General features: G+C 40.4%; 2 protein-coding genes across 4 annotated transcripts in view; both read left to right on the forward strand.

Moving 5' to 3' along the window:
- The first annotated feature begins 23 nt into the window (after positions 1 to 23).
- Positions 24 to 2117, forward strand: LOC120557557 (beta-crystallin B3-like). The gene is made up of 6 exons (XM_039798012.1): positions 24 to 328; positions 705 to 786; positions 924 to 1039; positions 1174 to 1306; positions 1383 to 1525; positions 1627 to 2117. Exons 1-6 carry the CDS (start codon positions 39 to 41, stop codon positions 1919 to 1921), a joined length of 1059 nt encoding a protein of 352 aa, XP_039653946.1. The 5' UTR covers positions 24 to 38; the 3' UTR covers positions 1922 to 2117.
- A 986-nt stretch (positions 2118 to 3103) lies between these two features.
- cita (citron rho-interacting serine/threonine kinase a) overlaps positions 3104 to 25734 on the forward strand; it is a 43861-nt gene continuing 21230 nt past the window's right edge. For 2 of the 3 annotated variants that reach the window (XM_039798352.1, XM_039798354.1), the window contains exons 1-21: positions 3104 to 3243; positions 3533 to 3655; positions 3799 to 3940; positions 4428 to 4603; positions 5561 to 5662; positions 8423 to 8565; positions 9037 to 9130; positions 9221 to 9427; positions 9614 to 9767; positions 10970 to 11159; positions 14905 to 15010; positions 15539 to 15682; positions 16001 to 16120; positions 19754 to 19924; positions 22164 to 22217; positions 22312 to 22365; positions 22637 to 22777; positions 22938 to 23063; positions 23639 to 23734; positions 24048 to 24164; positions 24886 to 24995. In XM_039798352.1, the coding sequence (XP_039654286.1) occupies positions 3554 to 3655; positions 3799 to 3940; positions 4428 to 4603; positions 5561 to 5662; positions 8423 to 8565; positions 9037 to 9130; positions 9221 to 9427; positions 9614 to 9767; positions 10970 to 11159; positions 14905 to 15010; positions 15539 to 15682; positions 16001 to 16120; positions 19754 to 19924; positions 22164 to 22217; positions 22312 to 22365; positions 22637 to 22777; positions 22938 to 23063; positions 23639 to 23734; positions 24048 to 24164; positions 24886 to 24995 (2549 nt within the window). In that variant the 5' untranslated portion in view covers positions 3104 to 3243; positions 3533 to 3553. Of the gene's footprint in view, positions 3244 to 3532; positions 3656 to 3798; positions 3941 to 4427; positions 4604 to 5560; positions 5663 to 8422; positions 8566 to 9036; positions 9131 to 9220; positions 9428 to 9613; positions 9768 to 10969; positions 11160 to 14904; positions 15011 to 15538; positions 15683 to 16000; positions 16121 to 19753; positions 19925 to 22163; positions 22218 to 22311; positions 22366 to 22636; positions 22778 to 22934; positions 23064 to 23638; positions 23735 to 24047; positions 24165 to 24885; positions 24996 to 25734 lie in introns of all 3 variants that reach the window. The other variant, XM_039798353.1, reaches the window with a different exon arrangement.

Below are 25734 nucleotides of genomic sequence, written 5' to 3' on the forward strand. Positions count from 1 at the left end.
GCGTGTGCCCACTATAGGATCATGGTCAGGATGGCAGCATGGGCAGAGCTGGGCAGCGTTTGCCAGTGTGCCAGGGGCAGAGGGGCAAGCCTATTGAGAAGCACTGTGATGGACACAATGGGTGCGACAGACTTGCTGCATCAACAGGCTTTTTGCTGCTGTGGCCAGAAATAAACCATAAATACCCCCACTGGCCTCCAACGACCGCTCGCCAGGCCTCCACACCCACAAACACCCTCACACTGAGACAGACAGAAAAGAGAGAAAAGAAAGAGGAAAGACGGAGAGCGTGGCTTGTACGTGGTGCAGTGAAGCACAAGCCATCCAGGTAAAAAAAAATAAAAATCTCCGACAGGCCTTTCTTTTTTCCTCTCTCCCTGTCCCCTCTTCTATCTGCATCCAAATGCTTGCTTAAGTAGCATGTTGTGTGTGCACTATTGTGTTATTCTTACATATACAATGGACGCAACTAGGATTTAAGTAAAATAAACAAGTAAAGTGTGCAAATGTTTTGCTGATATATTAGATTTGTGAACAGCAGAATTATAACCAAGCAGTTCTGGTAAAAAAAAACAGTTTGAAGTCCTACCTGTGACCATGTTTTAAAGTATATGCAGTAAACACTATTTTCCTCTATAAATTCAATAACCTAAGAGTAAAAATCTATCTAATGCATTAAACAATGTAATTGCTGTGCTTTGTAGAGGCAAAATGACAGACCAGCAGGGAAACCCAGACCAGCTGCCTGCAGAGAAGGGCCAAGGAGGGTCTGGAGCCACATATAAGGTACCTAATTGAACAAAAATGTTGACTTCACACATTATGTACACGTGTTGAAATTAAGACAAGTCAGAAATTCCATACATTGGGACTTTGTTGATGGTGCAGATCACACATTATCCCATTCTCCACCTATCTTGCAGTTGGCGGTTTTTGAGTTTGAGAACTTTCGTGGAAAGAAGGTGGAGTTGTCTGGTGAATGTATAGATGTGTTGGAGAAGACGCAGAGAATTGGCTCGGTCATTGTGGAGTCAGGACCGTACGTAATCCAATTTCCCTTGATCGAGTCCCATCAATTTTACTGCATCTGCATCCTGTTTTCTAGTTGTTTCCCTTGCTTATGGTAAATGTGTGCATTTACATTATATAAATGCATTCTCTCCATATTGTCAGATGGGTGGGGTTTGAGCGTCCAGGTTTTGCAGGAGAGCAGTTTGTACTGGAGAAAGGAGAGTACCCTCGCTGGAGCGCCTGGACCAACTGCATGAGTATCTACAGTCTGAGCTCATTCAAGCCTCTGAAAGTGGTCAGTATTATCAGTGTAATATTAGCACATGTAACTTCCTGTTAAGCATGATCAAACCTATTGTTTTTCTCTCCAGGACAGTGCAGATCATAAGCTGCACCTGTTTGAGAATACAGGCTTTGAAGGTAGGAAGATGGAGATTGTTGATGATGACGTCCCCAGTCTGTGGGCTCATGGTTTCCAGGATCGAGTGGCCAGTGCTAAGGCTATCAATGGAACGTAAGATGTAACCTTCCAAATGATAAATATAATTTATAGTAGATGTAATTGTTTTGTTTTTAAAGATATGTTACACACTACTCTTTCTCTTCCCTTTGAAGGTGGGTGGGATACATGTATCCAGGCTACAGAGGGTGCCAGTATGTGCTTGAGCAAGGAGATTTCAAGCACTGGAACGATTGGGGAGCCACTGCACCTCAGATCCAGTCCGTCCGACGTGTGCGGGACATGCAGTGGCACAAGAGAGGGTGCTATATTGCCCCTGCCCCTGCTCCTACACCTCCTAATCCTAATCCCATCCCCGACCCCACTCCCAATCCCAACCCAAACCCAAACCCCAATCCCGATCCTAACCCGGCTCCCAACCCTAAATCAAAAACTCAACCCCAACCGTAACACCACACTTCCAGCTCCTCCTACACCAAACTGGGGGAGGCTAAAGGCTACACGCCAGTCCCCAATTTCTCCACTACGCCCCCTGTTAGTCTAGAATATCTGACCATGCAATTTTGGAAAACTGTAACTGAATATAATGAACCATGTAAATCTGTTGGAAATAAAGGTTTTGGCCCTGATTTTGGTTATCTGCAAATTATTGTATGTTATTTATTATGCATAAAGGAATACAAGGGACGTGTTTATTCAGAGTTTGTAATGACTGCATGTAAATAGTAAAAAAAAATTGACAGTGACAAAGTGACAATTTACACTGGGAAACAGCATTTAAAAGATTGTGGTAATTATGGTATGGTTAAAGGAGCACTCCACCAGTCTCACACATAAGGGTCACAGTACCAAAATGGTTGATGCTAAGTCGCATGGCCAGGCGTGTTGATCAAAGGGTTCGCAGGATCAGGGGAATGCAGGGTTGCCAGATGAGCACCTTTGACAATGACTGACATTTTGCTGAATGTTATAAAAGATCCACTTGTAAAGCAGGAGAATGCTAGGCTACAAACTTTTGGCCAATCTACTGACAGTCTTCAACCTTTATCACAACTGTTCTTTATTTGACATCAGGAAAATTCACCACAGCTGATCCAGAAGCCTTCAGGCAGATTGCAGATAGGCAGGCCTGTATCAATTGGTATCTCTCTTTCTCTCTCTCTTTTGATTTCCATAAGTCTGTTAAATTCAATTCAGTGTTAGAAAACGTGGAATATGGATGTGGTGCGATGCATGCTGGTCTGTATGATAACTATGTCAATAGGTTGATTTTGACATTACTAAATAACTGGAGTGTGTCCCAAGCATAGATTTAAAAAAATATGGTGAGTTCTATGGTCCCAAGCATCCCAAGTCAAATGAGCCTGTTTCATACAATATACAATGAGTTAGATGGTATTTCAGATCTGCAGTAACTGCATCTGTCAAATGATAAATCTTCTAAATCGACTCTTCAATTCTAATGTTATATTATTTTCATACATTTCTCCTCCTTCCATTCTGCATGAATCGTTCTTTGTTGTGTTGAACTAGACAGGGTCTGAAACATCAGTCATTGGTTTAAAACAACAGCTGGATCCGCCCAGAATATTCCAGTGGTCCAATCACACGCCACCTTTATTTAGCTGGCTCGAGAAGTGGGCGGCGAACGCGCAAAATTTGAAAGTCGACCGGAAACAACGTTTATCGAGAGGAAAACAGTGTGCTTCTTAGCATGTCAATGTTTCTGTGTATATTAAAAACTAAATTATAATTATCTGCATGGCAGTCTGGTGAGTAATCTCATAGTGTACAGTTTGGTCTCTGTAAGTACAACTGAACGACACTTAACGTTATATGCGTGTCGCGCCAACGTTCTTGTTTCTTAGCGAAGTTAGCAAAACGCTAGCCAACGTTAACTTAGCATGCTAAAGGGACGCATTGTTGACATTTTGTTGACAGCTTTTCCCTTGGTCTTTATGTAACCACATTGTAGCGTCGTAGATGTCACTAATCAGTTAGCGTGTAAGAATAAAGTATATAACGTTACTTGCTTTGACCTACTATGTGTCATTCGCCCAGGTTCTCTGTTGTTAAGAAGCTATGTTGAAGTTCAAATACGTGAGTCAGGGAAGCCTGAAAACGCTTCCGTGCTCTGCTGATCCCATCACAAGCCGCAGCTCGCGACTCAACCAAGTTTTTCAGGTAAAGCTATGTATATCTTAGATATCCCGATGATATTAACTGTTCATATGCATGGTCTTAAACACTTTGTACAGTTATAACCGCCTGCCGCCTTAACTGTCAATAGCTGACTTCCTTTTCCTGTGTTTATGTATTGTCCCCAGGGCCGAGTCAGCCTGTGTGGGCAGCAGGGAGGATGCACTTTAGGTCGGGAAGAGTTTCTGGAGGCTCTGCTGCTACTGTACCAAGAGTGCATCTCCCCAGAGCTTATGAAGATACATAATGTGGCAAACTTTGTTAATAAGTGTAAGCACACATTTTACACGTGTAGTATTTCTTTTAGTTGTTGTTGTTGTTTTTAGGCAAATCCACTATTTTCCCATAACGTTATTTGATAGTTATATCAGTTAGTTGGTTCAGCTTTTAAAAAATGCCTATTCACGGATTTTGAGCTGTTGTTTTTTTGAACACCATAATACATGTATTCTGTTTCTACATGTAGTTCACAGTTTTTACAGTATAAATTGACATCCTAAAAAGAGAAATTCTGATTCCATAATTGGCAAATATAGACCATAAAAACAATATTGGTATGTTATTTTCAGTACCAGCCAGATATCATTTATTTAGGCTAATACCAATACTAACAGTATGTCTTTGAAACTGTATCTCAATAGAATTTGGTTTTGTACTTGTCATATGTTTACAATTTTACATCCTAAAAGTTATTTCACTTCATTTCTCAGGAACAATGGGTGAAAAACCTCTGTGTGTTTGTGTGTTTGTGAAACAGTTTCTGAAGTGGTCTCAGAGCTGCGATCCATGCAGCCTGGTCTTTCTGACTTTGAAGTGCGTGCCGTGGTGGGTCGAGGTCGTTTTGCTGAAGTCCAAGTAGTCCGGGAGAAGGCCACTGGGGATGTTTGTGCACTGAAAGTCATGGCCAAGGCAGATTTACGCACTCAAGAAAATGTAAGTAACTACTGTAACACAGTACTAAAATATAGAAAATAGAAAGTTGTTTTCATTTTTTTTTTTTTTTTACATTAATCATTTGGCTTTACCACATAATAGGCCTTTTATACAAATGCCAATTTTATATGTCACAGTAGTAAAAACACAGCTATAAATAATAAAATGAATGATTACGGAATTCCATTTAGCTGCTTTGGTTTCAGGGTCTCAGTATTGTGCATGCTGGCACACTGTCACGGCGGACACGTAGCCATTGTTAATGTTGTTACTTACATCTGTGCTTTTCCTGCTGTGACTAGTCAAAATGTCTGCTGTGATGAAGGCCTGTTTTGTCTGAGCATTTCTTTCAATCAGTATCAACAGCCGAAGCCAAACTCAGTTGCTGTGAGAGTTATGATTTAAGGGTTCTAAAGGTTCATGAATGGCTTTTAGACACATTTGTTATAACCATTACATAGGCATTTAAATGAACTAAAGAGTTTTAAGAGTAACATAAAAGTTGCAGTCTGAAAAAGCCCCACTGGAGGGTGCTCTAGGGTTAAATACAACATAACAAAATTTGGGTACATTATTTCACAGCTGTGCTCTCTGGCATGTGACTAATAGAATATATCTTAGTCATAATAGTACATGAACAGTGACAGGAAGGTATCTGAAGTGAGCACTACAATGAACAAGAAATGTTTTGTTCATGCCACCTGTGACTACTTTGCATAATTTGACAAAATTAGTTCCCACTTATTAAACTAGCAACATGAACTGAAGCTAGGTAAGGAGGGCATGAAATCTTAGTGTGGAAATGTTTGATATGTGCATTAAGATCTCCTTAAAATTACATGTAAACCCCATTGAAGTCTTGAAGATGGTAGCTTTTCTGTATTTTAGATATAGATGAGTTTATGTGGTTGATACACTGCTCATAATTTGTGAGCATGCCTTTTTAATTCTTCTCAGGTGGTTTTTCATGAGGAGGAGCGCAGGATCTTGGCTCTAAACAGCAGTCCCTGGATCCCGCAGCTTCTCTACGCCTTCCAGGATAAAGAACATGTCTACCTGGTGAGACTGCATGTTTTTTTCTGATCTTGAGGATGGACTGAAATTACTATTTTACGTAAATTTCTCCTTGTCAGAAGAATGTTTTAAGGGTCGTTTGCAAACTGCCATAAGCCAAAGGGGACTAATTTGGTAATATACATGACAAGCAAATTGCACACACTGTGTAAGGCATGGTGGGTATATTATACATTTTAATTCCTAGGGTCTTTATAGTACAGGCCTTTATGTTATAACGAAGGTCTGAAGGTACTTCAGTTAGTAACTGAAGTATACTAACTGTAAAAAAAACATGATGCCACTGTGGTCCCTGGCTCAACCAGAGAGGCTGTTTTAACTGCAGATTTTTGTGTTTTCTGAATAAACCCCTTACACTAAACTGAACCAGTTGGGGGTGCAATGGTCCCCATTACAAAAAAGATAATTTAATTCACACACAGTAGCACCTACCATGGTATGGTTTAAAAGTGTTTGCAGTAGAAGATTACAATTTTATTTTCTAGGTGTGGTTTCTTTACACAGAGTAACAAACCATAAAGGCAGTTGTTTTGTTGTTGACCTAATCGTTCCAAATCTTTAATAAAATGTATTTAACTGAACTGAAACCTCCACTGAGCTTTCCGGTGGTGACTGTTAATTAAATGTTATTTTTCTGGTGTTGAGACGGCAAAACTTGGGGACCGTCTATAAACTACAACACCGAAAAGAGAGAGAACAAAAATATTTAATGATTAAATAAGGTATTCTCCAAACTTACCTCCATTATAACTTGTCTCCTGCTGGTTGTACTACAGCACTTAATTTAAAAAAATAAGCATATGCCTATTTTTGAAAATATTTTTGCATCTCTTTTTGGTGTTGTAGTTTGTAGACGGTCCCGAAGCACTCATCTTGCCGTCTCAACACCGGAACTAAACAGAGCTGAATAAGCACAACTTTTATGCATTTCTTTCACATCTACTGCAGTCAGATTCACTGTGTTCACTCAGAAGGAGTCACTTTACATGGGTAGGCACTTGTAATGACATTTCAAACATGTTAAGAGGCTAAAAGCACGTTTAAAACTTGCCCTGTTTCAGCCTCCTGGGTGCAAACTGTAGCAGGAGGATAACACAGTGTAGGCAACAGCAATTGTTTTCATTTTTCTCGCTACTGCCAGCACTCCAAATTTACAAACAACAGAGCTACATGTTGAAATCGACCGGAATTTTCCTTTAAGTTCAGATCAGTCAGAATAGTGCATGAGCTGCTACAGGAAGGGTTCTGAAGTGAGCAATGAAAGGAGCAACTTGTATGTAGAAGAAATGCTTTGAAGCAGGGGGGAAATAGTTAGCCTCTTTCAAAAGTGAAAAAAAATAATCACCAAATTGTTGTTGTGTTATTGTTGGCCTGCAGGCTAGCCGCCAGTACAGCCAAAAGTCACCAGGGCTTTGTTCAGATTTACAACATTATTCAATGCTTGCAACTCCACTGGACAGGACCTCTGAGCTGCTGCAGTCTTTTGGCCTATAGCTGTTGTGCTCAAATTAGGATTAAGTAGCTAATTGCAACTACAATCACAATGTCACATTTCAGCATGTACAACTGAGAAAAAAGTGAGTTTCCCCAAGCTTCCTGTGTTTCACTTATAGGCAAAAAAAAAAAACCTGGATATCTGTACTTAATGTGGATATATAATTAATGGATGGTCTTCTCCTTTGACTCTGGTTAAGGAGGCAACCAGGCATAATTTTCAAAATCTTAGCGTCTTCTTAATAGTCTAATCTTCAGCCGTGAAGCACAGTGTCAATTTCCTCCTCAGAGAGAACATCCAGTGTAAGCATCGTGAAGGCTGTTAACCTCACAAATAATCTATATCTTCTCTAATGACCTGATAGTCTGGCTAAGAGTGTAGGAAAAAGCCTTTCCTGCCCAGCCAAGCTGTGTACTGTATACTGCCCTTTGTTTTTCTTTCACTCACCCTCTCCTTATACCTTCCTATATGCTCCCTGCATGTCTACATTCTTTCTCCTCTCCTCTCTTTTCACTCCCCCTCTGTCTCACCCCGCTCCCTAACTGAGCATGGAGGAAAATACAAAGCATCCATCTTTATCCATGTGTCAGAGAGGCGCCCAGTCTCCTTGTTGCTAGGTAACACTGGAGAATGCTCCCGTTCATTCAGACTCACCGACCATTCATGCACCAGGGGCTCTCTCGCCTGTTGTGGCTGTATGGCTACCACCATATAGCTCAAATTCACCTAACCAATGCCTTTCATCTCATGATGCAGACAGCGGAAAAGAGAACTTAAGTCAAACATGAGTCAGGTTGATCTGTTGATTTGTGTTTCCAAACATGAAAGATGCTTAATGAGATATCTTTTTATGTTGTGGCATGTTGCTTTGACTGTAAACATGTCTCGTTTTAGCCTGTGATCTCAGATACACAAGGATGTTGCAGTTATTGTTGGTGTATTTTGTTTAGCTATTGAAGACCAATCCTTTGACTGCAGTATCACAGACAAATCTGCAATAGTATTCGTGTTACATAACTGAATCTATAATTCGAGAATGAGAACCACCCTATAAGCTGAATAGAGCTTTGATGTGAGCTTAAGCACACGTGGTCTGACACTTGTAGCTTTGTTTTCATTTCTAAATATAGGCCCATTTATAGGCATTCATAAATGTTTCAACAGCATGTGATATAATTAATTCAAATTGCAAGTTCCGGCCATAGTTTGATACTACCAGTTTCTGACTGCATACACAAATGTGTCTTCAGGCGATGGAGTACTTGCCAGGCGGTGACCTGATGTCCCTGCTAAACCGATACGAGGATCAGTTTGATGAGGCCATGGCTCAGTTCTATTTGGCTGAGCTGGTAGAGGCCGTTCATGCTGTCCACCAGCTGGGCTATGTCCACAGGTAAGAATCCAACCTCCTCAATGGTGAAGACCTAATGTTTCAAGGCTTTAAGGAACAACATAATTAATGATGTAGGGCCAGAGAGCCTAAGTTGATAGTTGTCCGCACCACAGTTTAAATGAGCTTCCACACCACCCCAAACGAACCAGACTATCTGACGAAACGCTCCAGGGTTTGGTTAAAACAGACCGTGCAGCTCAGGTGTGAAAGCAACTCGTAAAATGTCATTCTTCAATCTTTTGTTTTCACTGGAAGGGAAAATACACATAATTCAGGAAAACATGACCTGGACATGAGAAATGTAGCATTGTAATTTAACCTGGAGCACTCAGGATGATGTTATGTAATACAAAAATATTGCTGGAGTTTACAAATGTATTCCATTATCATCAGAGCGGTAGACTCGGTACTCGGGTAACAAACTGCTCTGTAAAAGCAGTATCAAATTCCTTCTTAACTATCCACTTACAGAGATGTCAAACCAGAGAATGTTCTCATCGATCGGACTGGTCACATCAAGCTGGCAGACTTTGGATCAGCTGCCAGGCTGACTGCTAACAAAACAGTAGGTAGATTACAGAGATGCCCTATGTATTGCTATTGACTTCAGTATGCTTGACAGTGACGTCATCCTGTGTTATTAATGCATTTCCAGGTTGCAGCTCCCATAGTCCCTAGTGGGACCCAAGACTTCCTCTCCCCCGAGGTCCTGGCATCCATTAATGGGGGCTCTCACAGCACCTATGGGGTTGAGTGTGACTGGTGGTCCCTTGGGGTCATAGCGTATGAGATGATCTTTGCCAGGTCGCCTTTTTCTGGCGGTACTTCCACCAAGACAGTCCACAACATCCTCAACTTTCAGGTACTGTCATCTCGACTGGTACTGACATTGGTCACTGGTATCTGATCTGAAATGGTCTGATGTCGACTGCCTATTTACCATTCCCAGCGTACTCAGTGAAAATATGCAGTCTGATTTACCTGAAGTATTGTGTGATCAGTTTATGCGTAATGTCATAAATCCATGTCAATGTTTTTTGCCCCCCAGCGTTTCCTTAATTTTCCAGAGGAGCCGCGGGCCAGTAAGCAGTTTGTAGACCTGCTACAGAGCTTGCTGTGTGGAGCCAAAGAGCGTCTGGGTTTCCAGGGACTTCGCTGTCACTCTTTCTTCTCCAGTGTAGACTGGAACCACTTAAGACAAGGTGTGGAATTCCTCTCCCTTGAGACTCTGTTCTTCTGTCTCTCCAGCGAAAATGCTCAATTTAGCTTGAAATGACAGTGTCGCTCTAATCACGTTATTGGACAGATGATCTACGACTACTTGTCAAATATATGTTTATAATATACATTGGTGCACAGTGTTCGTGGGGTTGCACGTAAACAGCAATCACGTTGCCAGTGGTGTTGTCAGTAGTAAAATAATGAGATTCTTTGCACCATTGGCAGTAGGCCAGCTCTTTCCTGAAGAGAATGGGAGGGAGGCATAGACAAGAAGCGAGGCAGACAGAGTAAATATCTGCAACTCATCTGCTTCTCAACAGACGCAGCACAAATCTTTTACGCTAGCAACACCAGACACGCTCGCTGGGGCGGCAATGCATTTGCGTTTGTTGGATGTCTTTGTTGCCATCAAATCTGAGACTGCACCGAATGACAAAGAGTTTGGCATTTTCACCTGACCAGCTATGGGAAAACACACCCATAACATTCACATTAATGGACAATATCAGTGAAGCATGGTCACATTAAAGAACTGCAGCTCAACAGAGGTTCTGCAAATCCACATGTGTAACTGTATGGCTGATCAGTGTTAATTATGCTGTGCAGAACACCTCATGTCTTCAGCTGAATAAACCCCCCTTTTTGTGATTCTGAAGCAATTATCTTCTTCTCTGAGCTGTTTTCCAGTTATAATATGATACAGCGTTTAGAATGCAGGAGCTTTTTATTGCCTGTGTGTGTTGAAGAGAAGATTTATTGATTTTTATTAATGTATTGTCTGTGAGTGCTAAATATCAAATATAATACAAAAAAGAGAATCCCATACATAAATGTTTGTATTTAAAGAAAAATATAGAATTGGCTTATTGGTAATTGGACACAGATAGAGCTTTATGCTTCAGCCTTGACTCCAGCTGATTAGCTTGCTCTGCTGCAGTGAGGGAGAGCAAGTGAGCATGTGTGTATGAAAGAGAAGAGGGAGGGACGGAGAGGCAGCATGTGCATCACCGCGCGACTTACCGCACTCTAGGCTCCCACAGCTCTGCTCCTCCTCCCTTCCTTTCTCTTCCCTTTCTCCTTGTTGTGTTTTTTATTTTTATTTTAGACGTTTATTTTTTACTACTTTGTTCGTTGCTGCCTTCTTTTTTCCTTGCCCTCTCTTACTCCATCCTTTCCCCTGTAGTTCTCCCGCCTTTCGTTCCTGCATTGCACACTGAAGATGACACCTCTAATTTTGAGGAGCCGGAGCAGGCAGCCCCCCGGCCACCCTCAGCAGCCCAGCGAGGAGCTCTGCCAGCGGGCTTCCAGGGCCAGGATCTTCCCTTTCTAGGCTGGTTCTTCAGCAGAGCGTTGACAGCATTGGCCAAAACTGAGTAAGTGCTACCTGTTTACTTGGCATTGTTTGGCTTTTTTCTTCTCTTCTTCAAAGACGACCCCTCTTTTTCCTGTAGTCAACGCAGAGACCTCCTGCATACACCTCTCTAACACACCTTTGTTGATTAAAGACCCCATGCTACCTTGGGCTGCTGTTCTGCCATTAGACTCCTCATTACCTAGGCAACAAATTCCAGGTAGCCCTTTTTCAGGTAACCTAGCGTGGTGCCCTGGCCAGTTGGTGTTATGTCCCTGTCATTAGAGTTTATTCCTTATGCTGTGTCAGACAAGGAACGAGGGAGGGGAGGGATCCCCCTGTTCTCCAGTGCTCTCTTCTTCTGATTCCTGTTTTTATGCTTTAGGGTTACCCAGTTGATCCGATGTAAAGATAGATCAAATGAATGGACCAGAGGATGTGAGCTGGCGTTATCTTGCCATCGGCGCTGATTGGTATGCAGCTGAGTGTGTCAATGAGGTTTGCTGAGAGGTGGAACCCCAGACATAGGCACACTCCCACCCGTGCTGCTGTTATTGTGCTTTCTCTGTTACTGTGCAGCATAATGGGCTCCTGACTTTTATAGCATGGGTTTTGGGACTGTAATTATCCCTAATAGTGTTTGGCTTCTTAACCTCAGATAAGAATGCAAGAGGATGGGTTTCATTTCTGTAGCCCCATGGCAGTGCTCTAGCAGGTTAATGGTCCTGGAGACTGCGGCTCATGACAGCTGCAGCAACAGAAAGGGAAGAAAAAACGTTAGCAGATTAGACAGGGAAAAGGATGAGAGCTCAGATTGGGGGAGAGAATCTATTTCTATGGTTACTACCGTGATGTTTTTTTTTCCCATAGTCCCCACCCCCATCTTTACCCGTCTCATCTCCTCTTATTTTCTCCCTCTTCTAATGTCTCTGTCCCTTGCTGTTACACCATCAGTCATCTGTTCATGGTTTTTACCTAAAGCTAGTCGTTTTCTTTGCTGCATTTGATTAAGAGGAGCTCAGAGCTCATAGAATGTGTCAAATGCGTGTGTGGGTGCATGCATATGCATGTACACATTCTTTATTACAATGCTGAAAAGGAAAGAGAAATTACCCAGAGCCAGGCATAATGGAATGCTAATCAAGCGTTTTATGGGTTCCTGCTATTCCGTCTTTTTTTTCATTCTGTGTGAACTTGTCTGTCTGACTCCTCATCAGTAAAACTCAACAACAAAATCCCCTTAACAGCTTGCCTCAAATTAAAAGAAGCTATTTGTGTTTTAGTTTCAGAAAATCATCTTTGAACTGTAAGCTGTAAGGATCATAAACTTCCGCCTTTTTGTTTCCTCAAAATTCTTCAAAATCTGTCTTTTTGTATGTACGCAATATATTTCACAAGTTCACAAGAAAATATTGGTCAGTCATCTAACACTGTGGTCAAGAGCAGGACAGCTTGGCAACTACTGACCAGATTGCCATGCATGCTTACTGCCAGATGGTCATTGTGTGGATATTCATAGTCCCAGGATAATTCCTAATAACTTAAGTGACCAACTGACTTTTTTTTTTATCAGCGCCATCATCTGGTCAGAATTTCCCCTTGTCGTGGTATCTCAGAATCCCCATTTTCAAAAGAATCTGCTGTGGACATTCATAGTCTTTGGATTCCTTATGTTTTGAATGGCCCTCTGACCTGTCCTCTTGTGCCACCATCATGCCAACATCTCCACTTGGACACAAGAAAACAAAATCTAAATGGGAAATTTTTAGTGAAAAGATGTACTAAATAACTGCATTTAGTTAATTGTGGTCCACATTTTGCATGCACCTACAGCATGACTGGAGATGACAAATAATAACAGTCAGTGGTAATTTTCCACTTTCTACAAAAATGATAGAAGGTTCACTGAAAAATCCCCTCCCTTTGCAACACTGCTTGTGTAGGATTATGTGTTTGTTTGCATTTCCTTCACTGTGTGCATGTGGTGTGAATGTATGTGTTATATTATTTTTGTTTACCTGATCAGTGCTGCAAAGCCTTTAACTTGCATACTTCCCCAGTCTTGCTATGAGTCCCTGTCTCGCTTTGATTCTCTTTAATAATGCAGTCTGCACTGGCTACTTATTTATTTTCCCTCCACAGTACAGAGACATGACAACTACCAAATTCCAAATATAAATATTGCCCATTCTTCCTTCAAAACATTATTAATCAATATTTGCTTAAATTTTCAATTTAAAGCATATGTAACTAGAAGCGGGAGAAAACTGTTTAAGATGAATTAATCCATCCTTCATCCTTACTTTTGAGTTCATCATGCCTTTGCCAGTTTTAAGAGAGAACAGATAAATAGAAAAAACAAAACAAAACATGCAACTCAACTCAGAAAACCTCTAGCTGCGTACAGATAAATTGTCATATTATCTGTACAGTAGCCCCCAAAACAATTCAACTAAGCACTGGAGAACTTTATGAATTTTGATGTCTAACATAAATGTTTAATTGGTAACAGATTCAGCTTGCTGGAATGCCTCCTTGTTTAATCTAGATTCCTGTGAAAAAGGCTTGTGTGTGTGTGTACACTCATCCTCTATATATGTACTGTATATATATGTGTGTGTGTGTGTTTCAGGGGGATGTTTCTCGATGCAGAGGCGAGGAAGCAGTGCTTGCATTCGTGATTTATTTTTACCGCTGTGACTCAGTCTGACTCAACTTTATTAAAGATCCCTCTGCTGTATTTGTGAACACATTCATAAGACCCATTCATGTATTTAGAAGACTTCAGAGTAGAATTTTCTCTTTTTCTGGTCAAGAGAAGGGCAATAATTGACTCTGCTCTAAATGATTCCCAAAGAATGGAAACAAAATAGGACATCACCTTACATAAACAAGAAAATCCAGTGCTTTGGACTCACTACAGAGCTCTGTGGAGACCAACCCTAAGCAAAAGCATAGCCCAAATTCTCCTGTCACATTATTTTGTCAGGCAAACGGCAAATATTCCCAGGTCTACACGCTGTTTTGTTCATGTAGTCTGTTTTGTCCTGAATCAACCCTGATGAATATAATATACTTGGCTTTTTCTCACTTCAAAAATGCTCTGTTGAAGAATGTTATCCTGATTGTTGTCAGCAGCTTTATTGTTACGATTAGATATTATTCAGAGTACTTTTATTATAAAGGAAACTATAGTCAGTGCATATTTTTAGCTTCTCAGTGTTGCTCATTTATGATGTGTGGGTGTTGTGTCTGTCTGCATTTCAGCCAGCTTAATTAAGCTACAATACTAAGGCTTGCTGATACATGATGTGGTTCTATGTGATTATGATATGAGACTTTCAGTTATTATCTTTTTGGTTAGCTGATATGATTTGAGAATTTGTGATATTTGGAATATTTTTTTATTTTTTTTACACAAAACATTTTTATGAAAAATTTCATTTGTTTAATCATAACTTTCTTGAATTTGGTAAATAACCTCTCTAGAGTGTGTGTGTGTGTGTGTGTGTGTGTGTGTGTGTGTGTGTGTGTGTGTGTGTGTGTGTGTGTGTGTGTGTGTGTGTGTGTGTGTGTGTGTGTGTGTGTGTGTGTGTGTTTGTTATATATATATATATATATACTGTGTGTGTATATATATATATATATATACTGTGTGTGTATATATATGTATATATATATGTGTGTATATATATATATATATACTGTGTATATATATATATATATATATATATATATATATATACTGTATATGTTGTTGTTCTCAGGTCAGTGTCTGCTGGCCTCAATTCTCCTGCTAAGACCAACTCCATGGAAAAGAAACTGCATCTTAAAAGCAGAGAATTACAAGAAACTCAAGACAAATGTCACAAGGTGAGGGTGTACTTTAAGCCATGTTTATTCATGTTTCAGTATTTTATAACAAGCCTTTATGACAAACAAGTCATTCTTATTTTCAAATGCAAGATCAGCTCCATCAAGCAAGACAGAGATGACTAGAGTAAGGCCATTCTTGACTGACTGGAAACTGAAATTGTATTTTTGTAGTTTTTGAGTAAAAAAATCATTTGATTATGGGTTTTATTACCAGAAGTTCTGTGTTTATTCTGCCTGACTGGCTTAACACAGATCAACAGGCTTCTGGTGCTGCTGTAATAAGCCAAGTTAATCATGTTGTGTGTACAATATTAGAACTACGTTTTTTTAAGAATTGTGTGAAATACTTTAGCTATCATCAGAATCTATGACTGATGATGGACCCTTCTCGCTGATTTATATCACCACTTTTAGTGGCTTTACATTACTGCCACATTTAAGGCGTTAAATGTAACACAAACCGTTGTCGACCCTTAGTAAAGTTGCAAAGAAACTGGTAATTGTGCTCTTCTCTGGTGGATTCAGATGGAGCAGGAGATCTCCAGGTTCCAGCGTAAAATGACTGATCTGGAGTCAGTGCTCCACCAGAAGGATGTGGAGCTGAAGGCATCCGAGACTCAGAGGAGCATTCTGGAGCAAGACCTCGCTACCTACATCACGGAGTGCAGTGTGAGTCATAATAACAACTGTCTGTCAGTGTGTCGAATTGTTTTTTTACGCCTTTTTTTCACAGTTTGTTTTTGCTTTTTCCAACGTTGTAAATTGTAAAACTTTTCTTCTACACATTTTCAGCGCTTATTTCTACGTCCCATATTTTCTGATATAAAACAAAAATTGAAAACGGGTCAATGTGACCCGAAGTCAACACAAGGGTTAAACATAATGATGCTCTTATGCAAGTTGTGTGTCGCTGTCCTCAATGCCTCAAATCAGTATTGATTCGAACGAACAGCAGCCTTGAATTTGTGCACACATATGTGTATGCAGAGCCTAAAGCGAAGCTTAGAAGAGGCCCGTGTGGAGGTCTCCAGAGAGGATGACAAGGCCATGCAGCTGCTGCACGACATCCGGGAACAGAGCAACAAGCTGCAGGAAATTAAAGAGCAAGTATGTAAATCTTCTCATTCAAACGCTCCTCTGTCTCCACCCTCTCATCACGTTAATGATGTGAAACACTTCAAGTTATTTATACTAATGTGTAGTGAAAGGGGGAAAAATGCCTTCATACTTCCATCCATCGTCTTATTTGAGTAGATTCTTCTACTTTCCACAGTGTTGCCTTTATACTATCATAGCTGATAAAGGAGTTACTGAAGCAGCAGTGAGATTATATTCTTCCCAGTGTGTCCCTGTTACACAGGCAAGGCTTTCCCTCTGAGGACTCCCTTGTCCTCAACACTCATAAAGGTCATCCCTGCAGATGGTATCCCTGCAAGGTACAAAAGTGTGGGACACTTTGATCGTTACCAAGAGGTTCACCCACCCTCCTCCCAAGGGAACATAGTATTAACAATTTTTCAATCAACATTTATGATTCAAATCGAAAATCAAAGTTGAACTTAGAAATATGTTTACAGACCAAACAGGGTTCTACATTAACCATGGCCCAGTGGCCACCAAATATCCCCTGTAAGTGCCCCCCCCCCTGTTGCCACCAAGTTTTATCAGGGCTCTCTTGAGAGTGAGACTGCGTGTCTCAATGAGATTACCTGTCTAAATAAGGTTAAATATGTTACATTAATTAATTAAATGGTTCTGTTTGCGACACGGCCTCTGGACCTGATCGTGGCCACTGTAGACATTATTTCACAAATATCCCAATTCATTTGCCTTTTACTTCAACATTCTACGAAAACAGCAAACTGTACATATTGATATGTCTTGGCTCGGTTTACTAACTGCTAACGCGATGAATTTTCTTCTTCTTTTTTTGGTGAACAAATATTTTTTGCTAACGTGATTTTTCTTTTCTTTTTTTACAGCACGTTATGTTTTAATTGCAGACTCAGGCACAAGGCTAGAAAAAGACTGAACTAAGGGACTGAGAGAATATACCAAATGTTTACAAAGAACTTAAGTTTTCAATTTAAATAAGTCATTATATATTTTCATTCCGTTAATTTTTTCATTAATTGAAGTGTCACAGTTAAGGAAGGCTGTGCTATGTTGCGTTAAATTGCCTTTACTGTATGGTTTTTCTAAGTTTACATTTGGGCCACCAAAAATGTACCTTGGCCACCAAATTTAGAGGCTTGGTGGCCCGTGGGGCCAGTGCTTAAAGGTGACATGGCATGGTGCTCTGTGGATGCTTTTATATAGACCTTAGTGGTCCCCTAATATTGTATCTGAAGTCTCTTTTGGGAAATTCAGCCTTGGTGCAGAATTATAGCCACTAGAGCCAATCCCACCAAGAGCTTTCCTTAGTATGAACCATTTCTGTGTCTGTAGCTATTGAGGAGTAGGGTTGGGTACCGTTTGGATTTTTACGATTCTGATGCCGAACCGGTACTTTTAAAACGATTCCGATTCTTAAACCGATTCTTGAAAAACTGAAAAATGACAAAAGAAAGGCTTTTTATGGAGGGTTTTTTTTTTTTATTTAACAATATATTAACGTTTAAATATAACTAAACCTAAGTCACCTAACACATAACTACAATAATTTAACAAATAACAGTTACACCATTAACAAGTAACAACAAAATAAATGTTAAGTTGGTATGCCAACCAGCTTCAAACTTTAGCAGTTCTTTAGCAGAAAAATGACTATATTTGCCTTCTCTGGCAAGATAGGACACCTCTCCTGACTTATGGCATGTCCTGCACAGGAGAAAACTCTCTCAGACGGTGTCCAAGAGGTCTGTACACACCCAGGTATGAGTTTAAAAGGGCAGACAATTTGGGGAGGCTGTCCTGCCTCCCCCACCACCAGGCTGCAGGGTCTTGTCCTAAACGATAGACTAGCAGAGTAAGTGTAATATGTTTACTAGTGATCACGTGCAGTCAGTGAATGGTTAATATGCTTTTACGTCCGTTTTGGTGACCCCAGAGGGAAAATATGACATTTTAAAAGTAGCCTACATCAACGATAGCTAGCTAACGGTAGACTACAGAGAAAGTGTGATATTTTTACGTCCGTTTCAGAGCGTGTACAAAAAGCCGTCTATCAGCAGTGATTGTAGAGTGCATGTCCAAGAATAGCGCGGACACGCGCTTCACACCGCGAGCGGGCACCTGCACCACTCGGCAGAAAAGGGAGAAAGGAAAAAAGAGTCTGCCGCTGTCCGGAGCGACAGAGGGAAAATATTTCAGTCGGAACCGAAATTCGCGTTCTAATCCGGTCCGAATACTACCGTTTGCGTAGGAACCGGTACCATAGTGGAACCGGGTTTCGGTACCCAACCCTATTGAGGAGGTGAGAGGGGTGGGCAAGGTTGAGGGTGGGGGTGTGGCCTTGACCAACTGCCACTCGTTTGAAAGCCATGATGTCTCTCTCCCATGGGTGAGCCAAATTCTCTGGGTGGGCAAAGCAGAGAAAGGGGAGGTAACCTTGCTCTTTATGACCTCATAAGGAGCAAGATTCCAGATTGGCCCATCTGAGCTTTCATTTTCTCAAAGGCAGAGCAGGACACCCAGGGCTCGGTTTACACCTATCATCATTTCTAGCCACTGGGGGACCATAGGCAGACTGGGGGAACGCATATTAATGTTTAAAACCTCAAAGTGAAATTTTCATGCCATGGGACCTTTAAAAATATTAGCGTGTGCAGTTTTGTTTCTATTTGTTCATTGGTTAAAAATCTTGGTCCACATGATGGGATAATCAAAGAGAGAAGAGTTTACCAACATCAGTACAACATGTCTCTGAAAAGATTTTTGTTAACTTAAGCAGTTGTCTTTCTTTTCACTTTATAGTCTCTATAGTGCAAAGTTGCCAACTACAGCATTGAAGTGGTAATATTTTAGGTCTTATCTTTGATTTTGACACTTTTGGTGATAAATGGTCATTACTTTAGTGCAGTGCAGTTTCTAAAGATCACTGCACAGTGAAACTGTGTCAGCAGATCTGTGAAGTACAGTATATAGTGTATGTCTGTATAGCATTGGCAGCAATGGTTGCCCTTGCTAAGAGCTCAGTTACCCTCTTTAGGCTGTTTCAAACCATCTCCTGCTGCTGTTGTATCTTGTGAAAACTTAATAAAAACCTGCTGGTTGTTATTTTCCAGGAAAAGCCTAAATAGAACAGTACATTTATTTAGGAAAAACACACTAGCTATGTAGTTATGTAGCACAATGAATATTGAAAATTTGAAAATGTCATGGTTTATTGCTTAAAGAGTTATACAAGCTTGTTTCCTGAAGTCCTCGTAAAATATTTTCATTTTCATCTTTATTGAAAAAGAAAATACGTTTTCGAAATATGATTTACTTGGATGACAGTGACTTGTCTACAGTTTGCACAGCATGAGTGTGATCACAGCCCTTGAGCAGGTTTCAAAATATGAATTAAAGGGGTGTCACAATGCAATCAGCAGTACATTTCAATGCACAACATTGTGTTGTATAAGGGATATAAAGTGCTATATAAGGGATATACTGTAAGATGTTAATAGTGGTGGTGAACTTGACTAAACCTGATGAAACTTAAACTGGAACTAACATGTTCATAAAAATACAATCAGTGTCTGGAGGGCAGTTTTTTCCACATTGATGACCACTGTTTGCGGTCTATGGACTCAGGAGTACCATGCCCAGCTGGAGGAGATGCAGGTCACCATCAGGCAGCTGGAGGAGGACCTGTCAGCTGCCCGACGCCGCAGCGACCTCTACGAATCGGAACTTAGAGACTCCAGGCAAACAAGTGAGGAACTCAAAAGGAAAGCTGTGGAATACCAGCAGAGAATACAGAAGGTATGTAATGCAAATATGTCTCACAGGTGGAGGATTCACTTTTTGTCCCTGAAACATAGCATTGCTGGTTGTCTTACCGGTGATCCTGGCAAAATATTGCCAGAATAGATAATGACAAGGAAATCTGATGAAGGCCACAAGCTGAAAAGCGTCGGTCTTACAGTAAAGTTGTTCTATATACTACAAGTGTTGCTGGCGTTTTGACCTCTTTAGACTTCTTTTCCCTCTCCATGCACCTTAGAAGTACAAATGACGTTGTGCCAATACTTGTTAAAGATTTTCAGATGTGGACAATAAATCAGCGAATTATCAGGACGCAGAGGTGGTGCAATTATACAGATCTTTATTTAATAAACAAAGACCTGAGTTAGTCTGCATAGCAACTGAACTTTAAATGCAGATACATAATATTATAAACTGAAGATTATTAAAACACATCTTCTTTCCCACCCTCCTGAAGATAGCCCCCATCAATAGACATGTAACTTGTTACTTCGACACAATTCTTTGGAAGACAGTTCTTGGACTTATAGGGCGCAGCGCAAAGCCCGACGCAAGTGTCTTTGCTAGTTTAAGACTGACGCAGTTGTCAATTTCCCGTCCAGAGCCCACGTCATTTAAATGGCAAATGCACCTGCGCCCATGAGGTGTGTTCAGGTGCATTCTTGGCGTATTGCTATCTTGAGGCAGTGGAAAGTGATCGCGCCATTGACCAACAAAAACCTGGTCTAAAGTCAATAACGCAGCATTTCATTGTTATTTTAACAGCGCATTAGTAATGCGCCTATGCTTGTGCACAGCGTGCACACTATGCTTTTTACACACACAAGGACGTGCACCAGCACACAAACATGCAAAAGATTAAAAATTAAAATATTACAATGTGAAATAGTATTATGATATGATCTGCCCGTGCGCTTCCACTTCACGAGCAGATCAGTTTCTTCTCCTGAAAATCTCTCCGTCCTGTTAAGCAAATCCGCCATCATAATAGCAATCCGCCAAGGTACAAAGGCTCCTGGCTTTTAAAGGGAATGGGAGATGACACTTTGATTGGTTTGTTGCATGTTACGCCCAAAAAACACCTATGATTAATTAAGATGCTAAGTACAACCCTTTTGAACCATGCTCCCGGCGCACAGACCCTTTTTTCTGCCGTTAAACTAGCAAAAGTGGATTTGTACACGCCCTAAATGCATCTGCGCCATGCGCTTCACGCCGTGTGCTTAGATTGTTAAAATAGGGCCCATAATGTTTTTAGGTTTTCAGATCACTTCAGCCTTTTAGTTGTTATGTTCCAGTCTGATATCCTGTTATTGCATTTTTACAAACACTTGAGTGTTAGATTTACAGTATATGCACTCTATCAGTTACACAATAATAGGGGTCCAACAGTTCCCACAAAGGATGGGTGTTTAAAGAACATTCATATTAACAGCATAGTCCTATACCAAGGTTTTCCACCACAAATCCCCACTCTGCTTCTACAGAATAGATAATGACAAGGAAACCTGTCTGGGGTCCCGGTGCCACTGACCATGGCTTACAAACATTACTCACATCATTGAAATAATCTGAAGTACACATTATTTTCTTTGTTTCTCAGACTCTACTATAGGCTTAGAACAGCTGTAACATTATGTTATCTACAAACATAAAAAAGATAAAATGGCAATGTATTCTATATGAAAATATAAATAAGGGCCACACTTTATACTACATTATACTACAATATATACTACTGCAATGGGGAAATAAGTAATACAAGCTTGAAAGTTTGAAACTAATTTACCATGTATTTTGCATGAATGACTGCAAAATACAAGGTCTAGGCTAACTGCTGAAATCATAGCTTAGGAGCCAAGCACACAATCTGCAAAGCCTATATACGTATCATACTGTCCTTTCCTCTTTGGTTTGCTTTTGTAGTGTCTTGATGCTATCAATCCAGTATTATTGAATATAAAATTGCAATCTTGTTAGTCTGACAGACTAATGGACTCAATACCAAACATGTTTTTGTAAAAGGCAGCATGGCCTTAGTTGAAATGGTTAATCACATCAGGGTTTGGAAGCCCCCTGGATGCATTCGGGGGTCCTTCAGGAGGAACTAGAGGAGGTTTATGGGGAAACTGCTGCCTGGGCTGCTGTGCAAGCCCTTTTGCTATTGCAACCACAAGAAAATGGATGAATTGTACCGTTGATTATTGATCTCCACTATATGCCAATTATATTTCAGGCTAAAGAGCAGGGCAAAGCTGACGTGGAGGAGCTTCTCTCCAAACTAGAGAAGGTAACAAATCAGACTTGCCAGATTGATCTAAATGCTGAGAGCCATAATTACCATAAAGTGTATTGACTGAGTTTTCTGTACTTTGTTTTTTCAGACCAATTCTGAGCAGCAGGTGAAAATCCAGGAGCTCCAGGACAAACTGTCCAAGGTAAATTCATTGTTGTCTTGGTTACTGTCATTATGTAATAAGAGAAAAATAATATTATTTAGGTATTTTATTCTCAGCAGGATTATTTAACAACAACAAAGTGAATAAATCCTTTTAACTTGTTATCTCTCCATTTCTGCAGCCTGTAGTTCTCTGTTATTCCCTTGAGTAGATTCTTTTCAATGTGTTAGTGGGTAGGAATTGCCCAAGCATATGAAGAGGTTTGTCTTGGGATCCTCTAACAGCATTTGACCTCCTGACCTCCCCCCAGGCAGTGAAAGCGAGCACAGAAGCCACTGAGCTGCTGCAGAATGTCCGACAGGCCAAGGAGCGGTTGGAGCGAGACCTGGAGCGCCTGCGAGGAAAAACCGACTCCAGTGACACTTTAAAACGCCGCCTGAGAGAGACAGAGGTACCAAAGTAAACCCACAATCCTGAATCATGTACATTTGTTAAATAATACTGGTTTGTTAAATACTTTTTCCTGTAATTGATTCACCTGCAGCACAAATCGCTCTTGAGAAGGTATCTGTGTGGCTAGCTTTATGTTATTCTTTTGGGTGTGTAAGCAGGAGGGCAGGAAGACCCTGGAGAACCAGGTAAAGAGACTGGAAATGGTTGAGCGGCGGGAGAATAAGCTGAAAGATGACATTCAGACCAAATCCCAGCAGATCCAGCAGATGGCTGAAAAGATCCTGGTGAGAGAACTACAGATAAGACTTGCTAATACTTTGACCCATTCTACTCCTAATTCCTCCCCTCCCATTCATCCTGCCCTCTCCCAGTCTATTCCTCATCAGTTATCTTGGCACACAAATGTACACACTACACACATTTCTGTTTGAAGAGCTCTTTGCCAGCTGAGCTCTCACAAGTGGCTACTTGTCTACCGGTGTCATTACATACAGAGTTTAACATACACACGATTTTACCGGTGTCAGCATGAGCAGGCACCGCTCCAGCCGACTTATGGATTTCCAGCTTTTCGATGCAAGTTTCTTCATTTATTTTGATTTTAATGTATTTGATGTTAGAGTAGAATTGTTACATAATTTCGCTCTGTTTTTTTTGTTTTTTTGTAGAATGTGCTGTTTTGTTTTGTTAATCCAAGGTTTTACGCTACATTTATCATCACTGTGGTCGTTTGTATGTAACATACAAAGAAAGCTATACTGCATTATTAACATTAATGTGAGAAATATGTAGTCTATTTTGGATATATGGTTATCGTGTTAGATGTGTCCAGTTATATTTATAATCCTACTCTCTCCAGGAACTGGAGGAGAACCTGAGGGATGCCCAGTCGACAGCCCAGAGGATGGAAACCCAACTGGTTCAAAAGGAGAAGCTTTATGAAGACAAGATCAAGGTTGGCCAGCCCTATACTGTATTGTCCAGGCTACTGAACATTGTATATGTCTGAGAATGTACACACACACACACACACACACACACACACACACACACTCACACGTGTGTTAAATATATATAGTAATACTAGTAATAATAATAGACCCTTGTCAGTCCTGCCATTCTAAATCACTGTGGTGTTATATAAGTCAGAGCTGTTTAACAATGAGGTGACTGCGTGTTTTTGTTTATGATTGCTTTATCACGTAGGAAATTACAGACTTTAACCTAAATGTGACAAATGTAATATATGCTGGATGTGTTTGATTAAGGTTCTGGTGAACCAGATGAAGGTGGACCTGGCTGACAAGGAGAGCCTTGAGGCCAGAAAGGCCCAGCAGGAGGAGGAGTCGAGGGAGAACTGCAAACTTATAAGTGAACAGAAAGCAGTAAGGAAACACAACAGGCTTTTCAAAAAATGATATCCACTCTGGCATTTGCTAGTAAATGTTCTACTGAGATGGGATTAAAAACACTAAGGGATTTAAAGTATTGTATATTGTCACTGTCTAATACCATAGCTTATTTTAGTGGTTCTTTTATCAACAGCAGAAACGGAAGCAATGTATATCATTTTAAATTTGTTCCCTCTCAATTATATTATGCAAGTCCAATGTACTGTATAAATATCGATGGGTTAAAGTTGCTCGTACATATCATTTTTTATTATCCACTGAAATTGTTTTGAGAATTCGAAAACTAGACTATCAATGTGTTTTCTTTCTTTAGACAGTAATTTATTATGGTGGTTCAAATGTATTGGAATGTACAGTTGGATTAAATTGTAGTATACTTTATGTTGCTCTATAAAGCCTGGGCTCAAGTCCTAATCTGGTTAATGTGGTAGAATTGAGGCAGTAAGAAGCTTTTAGAGGCAGTCATCTGACGTTGACAGTAGAAGATCCAGGCAACACCTTAATGGACTCTAATAGGATTTCACTGCAGTACAAAAATCTGTTTCCTATAAAAGAAATAGTGCTGCTGAAATGTTTGTGTACCATTAATCTTAGTAGGATTTGGCTTCATTTAAAAGGGAATATGTTCTTGCATTTTAGCCTCTTTAATGGAATGGGATTTCCACCATGTTATTGTGTCTCCTTCTTCTTACAGACCATTAATGCTATGGATTCCAAGATGAAGAACCTAGAGCAGCGCATCGCTGAGCTGTCAGAGGCTAACAAGCTGGCCGCTAATAGCAGCATCTACACCCAGAAGAATATGTGAGTTAACTAGACCTTCTGCCCATACTGTGCTATTCATCAGTGCCCCCACCCACAATGGTTCTGTCTCCTCGGGCCTCCATTCAGCTTTTCTAATGCAATACTTCAAAATGTGCATAAATGTGTTTATGTAAAAATAATTCTCACCAGAATCTGCAGCTCCTCTCGGCTTCACAGAGATTTATAGTGAGTTTGAGCTCATTTATTTAGCTGTCTGGCTGCGACTTTACTATTTTGATTTACTCTTTCCAGGCACAGTAGATAGCCGTTTTCAGTGGAACAAGTTTTAAAAAAACAACTGTTCACTATCTGCTCAGCACCAAACAGACAGACACAGTTAGCGACAGCCTGGTGAGTATAGTGGAGCTTTTAGCAGCTAAAGAGTTACATTTCCCACAGAATTGTGAAAGAGCATGAATGTTAAACTCACATTCATCAGTAAATCAGAAACAAAAAATTATGATAATGTTGCCCTGTAACTGCTGGTTGTCTAAATAACGACTTTGCCATATCAACTTGAAAGGTGATGATATGTCACTGTTGTATTCACAACTTGTGTCCGCTGTCCCCAAGTGGCCAAAACAGTAGTTTATCACAGGTTTAAATACAGAAAATGCAGCTTCAACTAATCATAACTTAAAACGTAAATGTCCCCACCTGAATCTATAAAATTTTGTTTACTGAATTAACTCAATACATAAAGAGACTTGTTCTAAATTTTTGGCTCACTTTAGTAATG

Source organism: Perca fluviatilis, chromosome 4 (assembly GCF_010015445.1).
Source record: "Perca fluviatilis chromosome 4, GENO_Pfluv_1.0, whole genome shotgun sequence".
NCBI lineage: Eukaryota > Metazoa > Chordata > Actinopteri > Perciformes > Percidae > Perca > Perca fluviatilis.

Coding starts and splice junctions, on each gene's coding strand:
- LOC120557557 (XM_039798012.1), top strand. CDS start 39: ATGGGCAGAGCTGGGCAGCGTTTGCCAGTGTGCCAGGGGCAGAGGGGC. Junction 329..704: donor GTGAAGCACAAGCCATCCAG/GTAAAAAAAAAT, acceptor TGTGCTTTGTAG/AGGCAAAATGACAGACCAGC. Junction 1,040..1,173: donor GTCATTGTGGAGTCAGGACC/GTACGTAATCCA, acceptor CCATATTGTCAG/ATGGGTGGGGTTTGAGCGTC.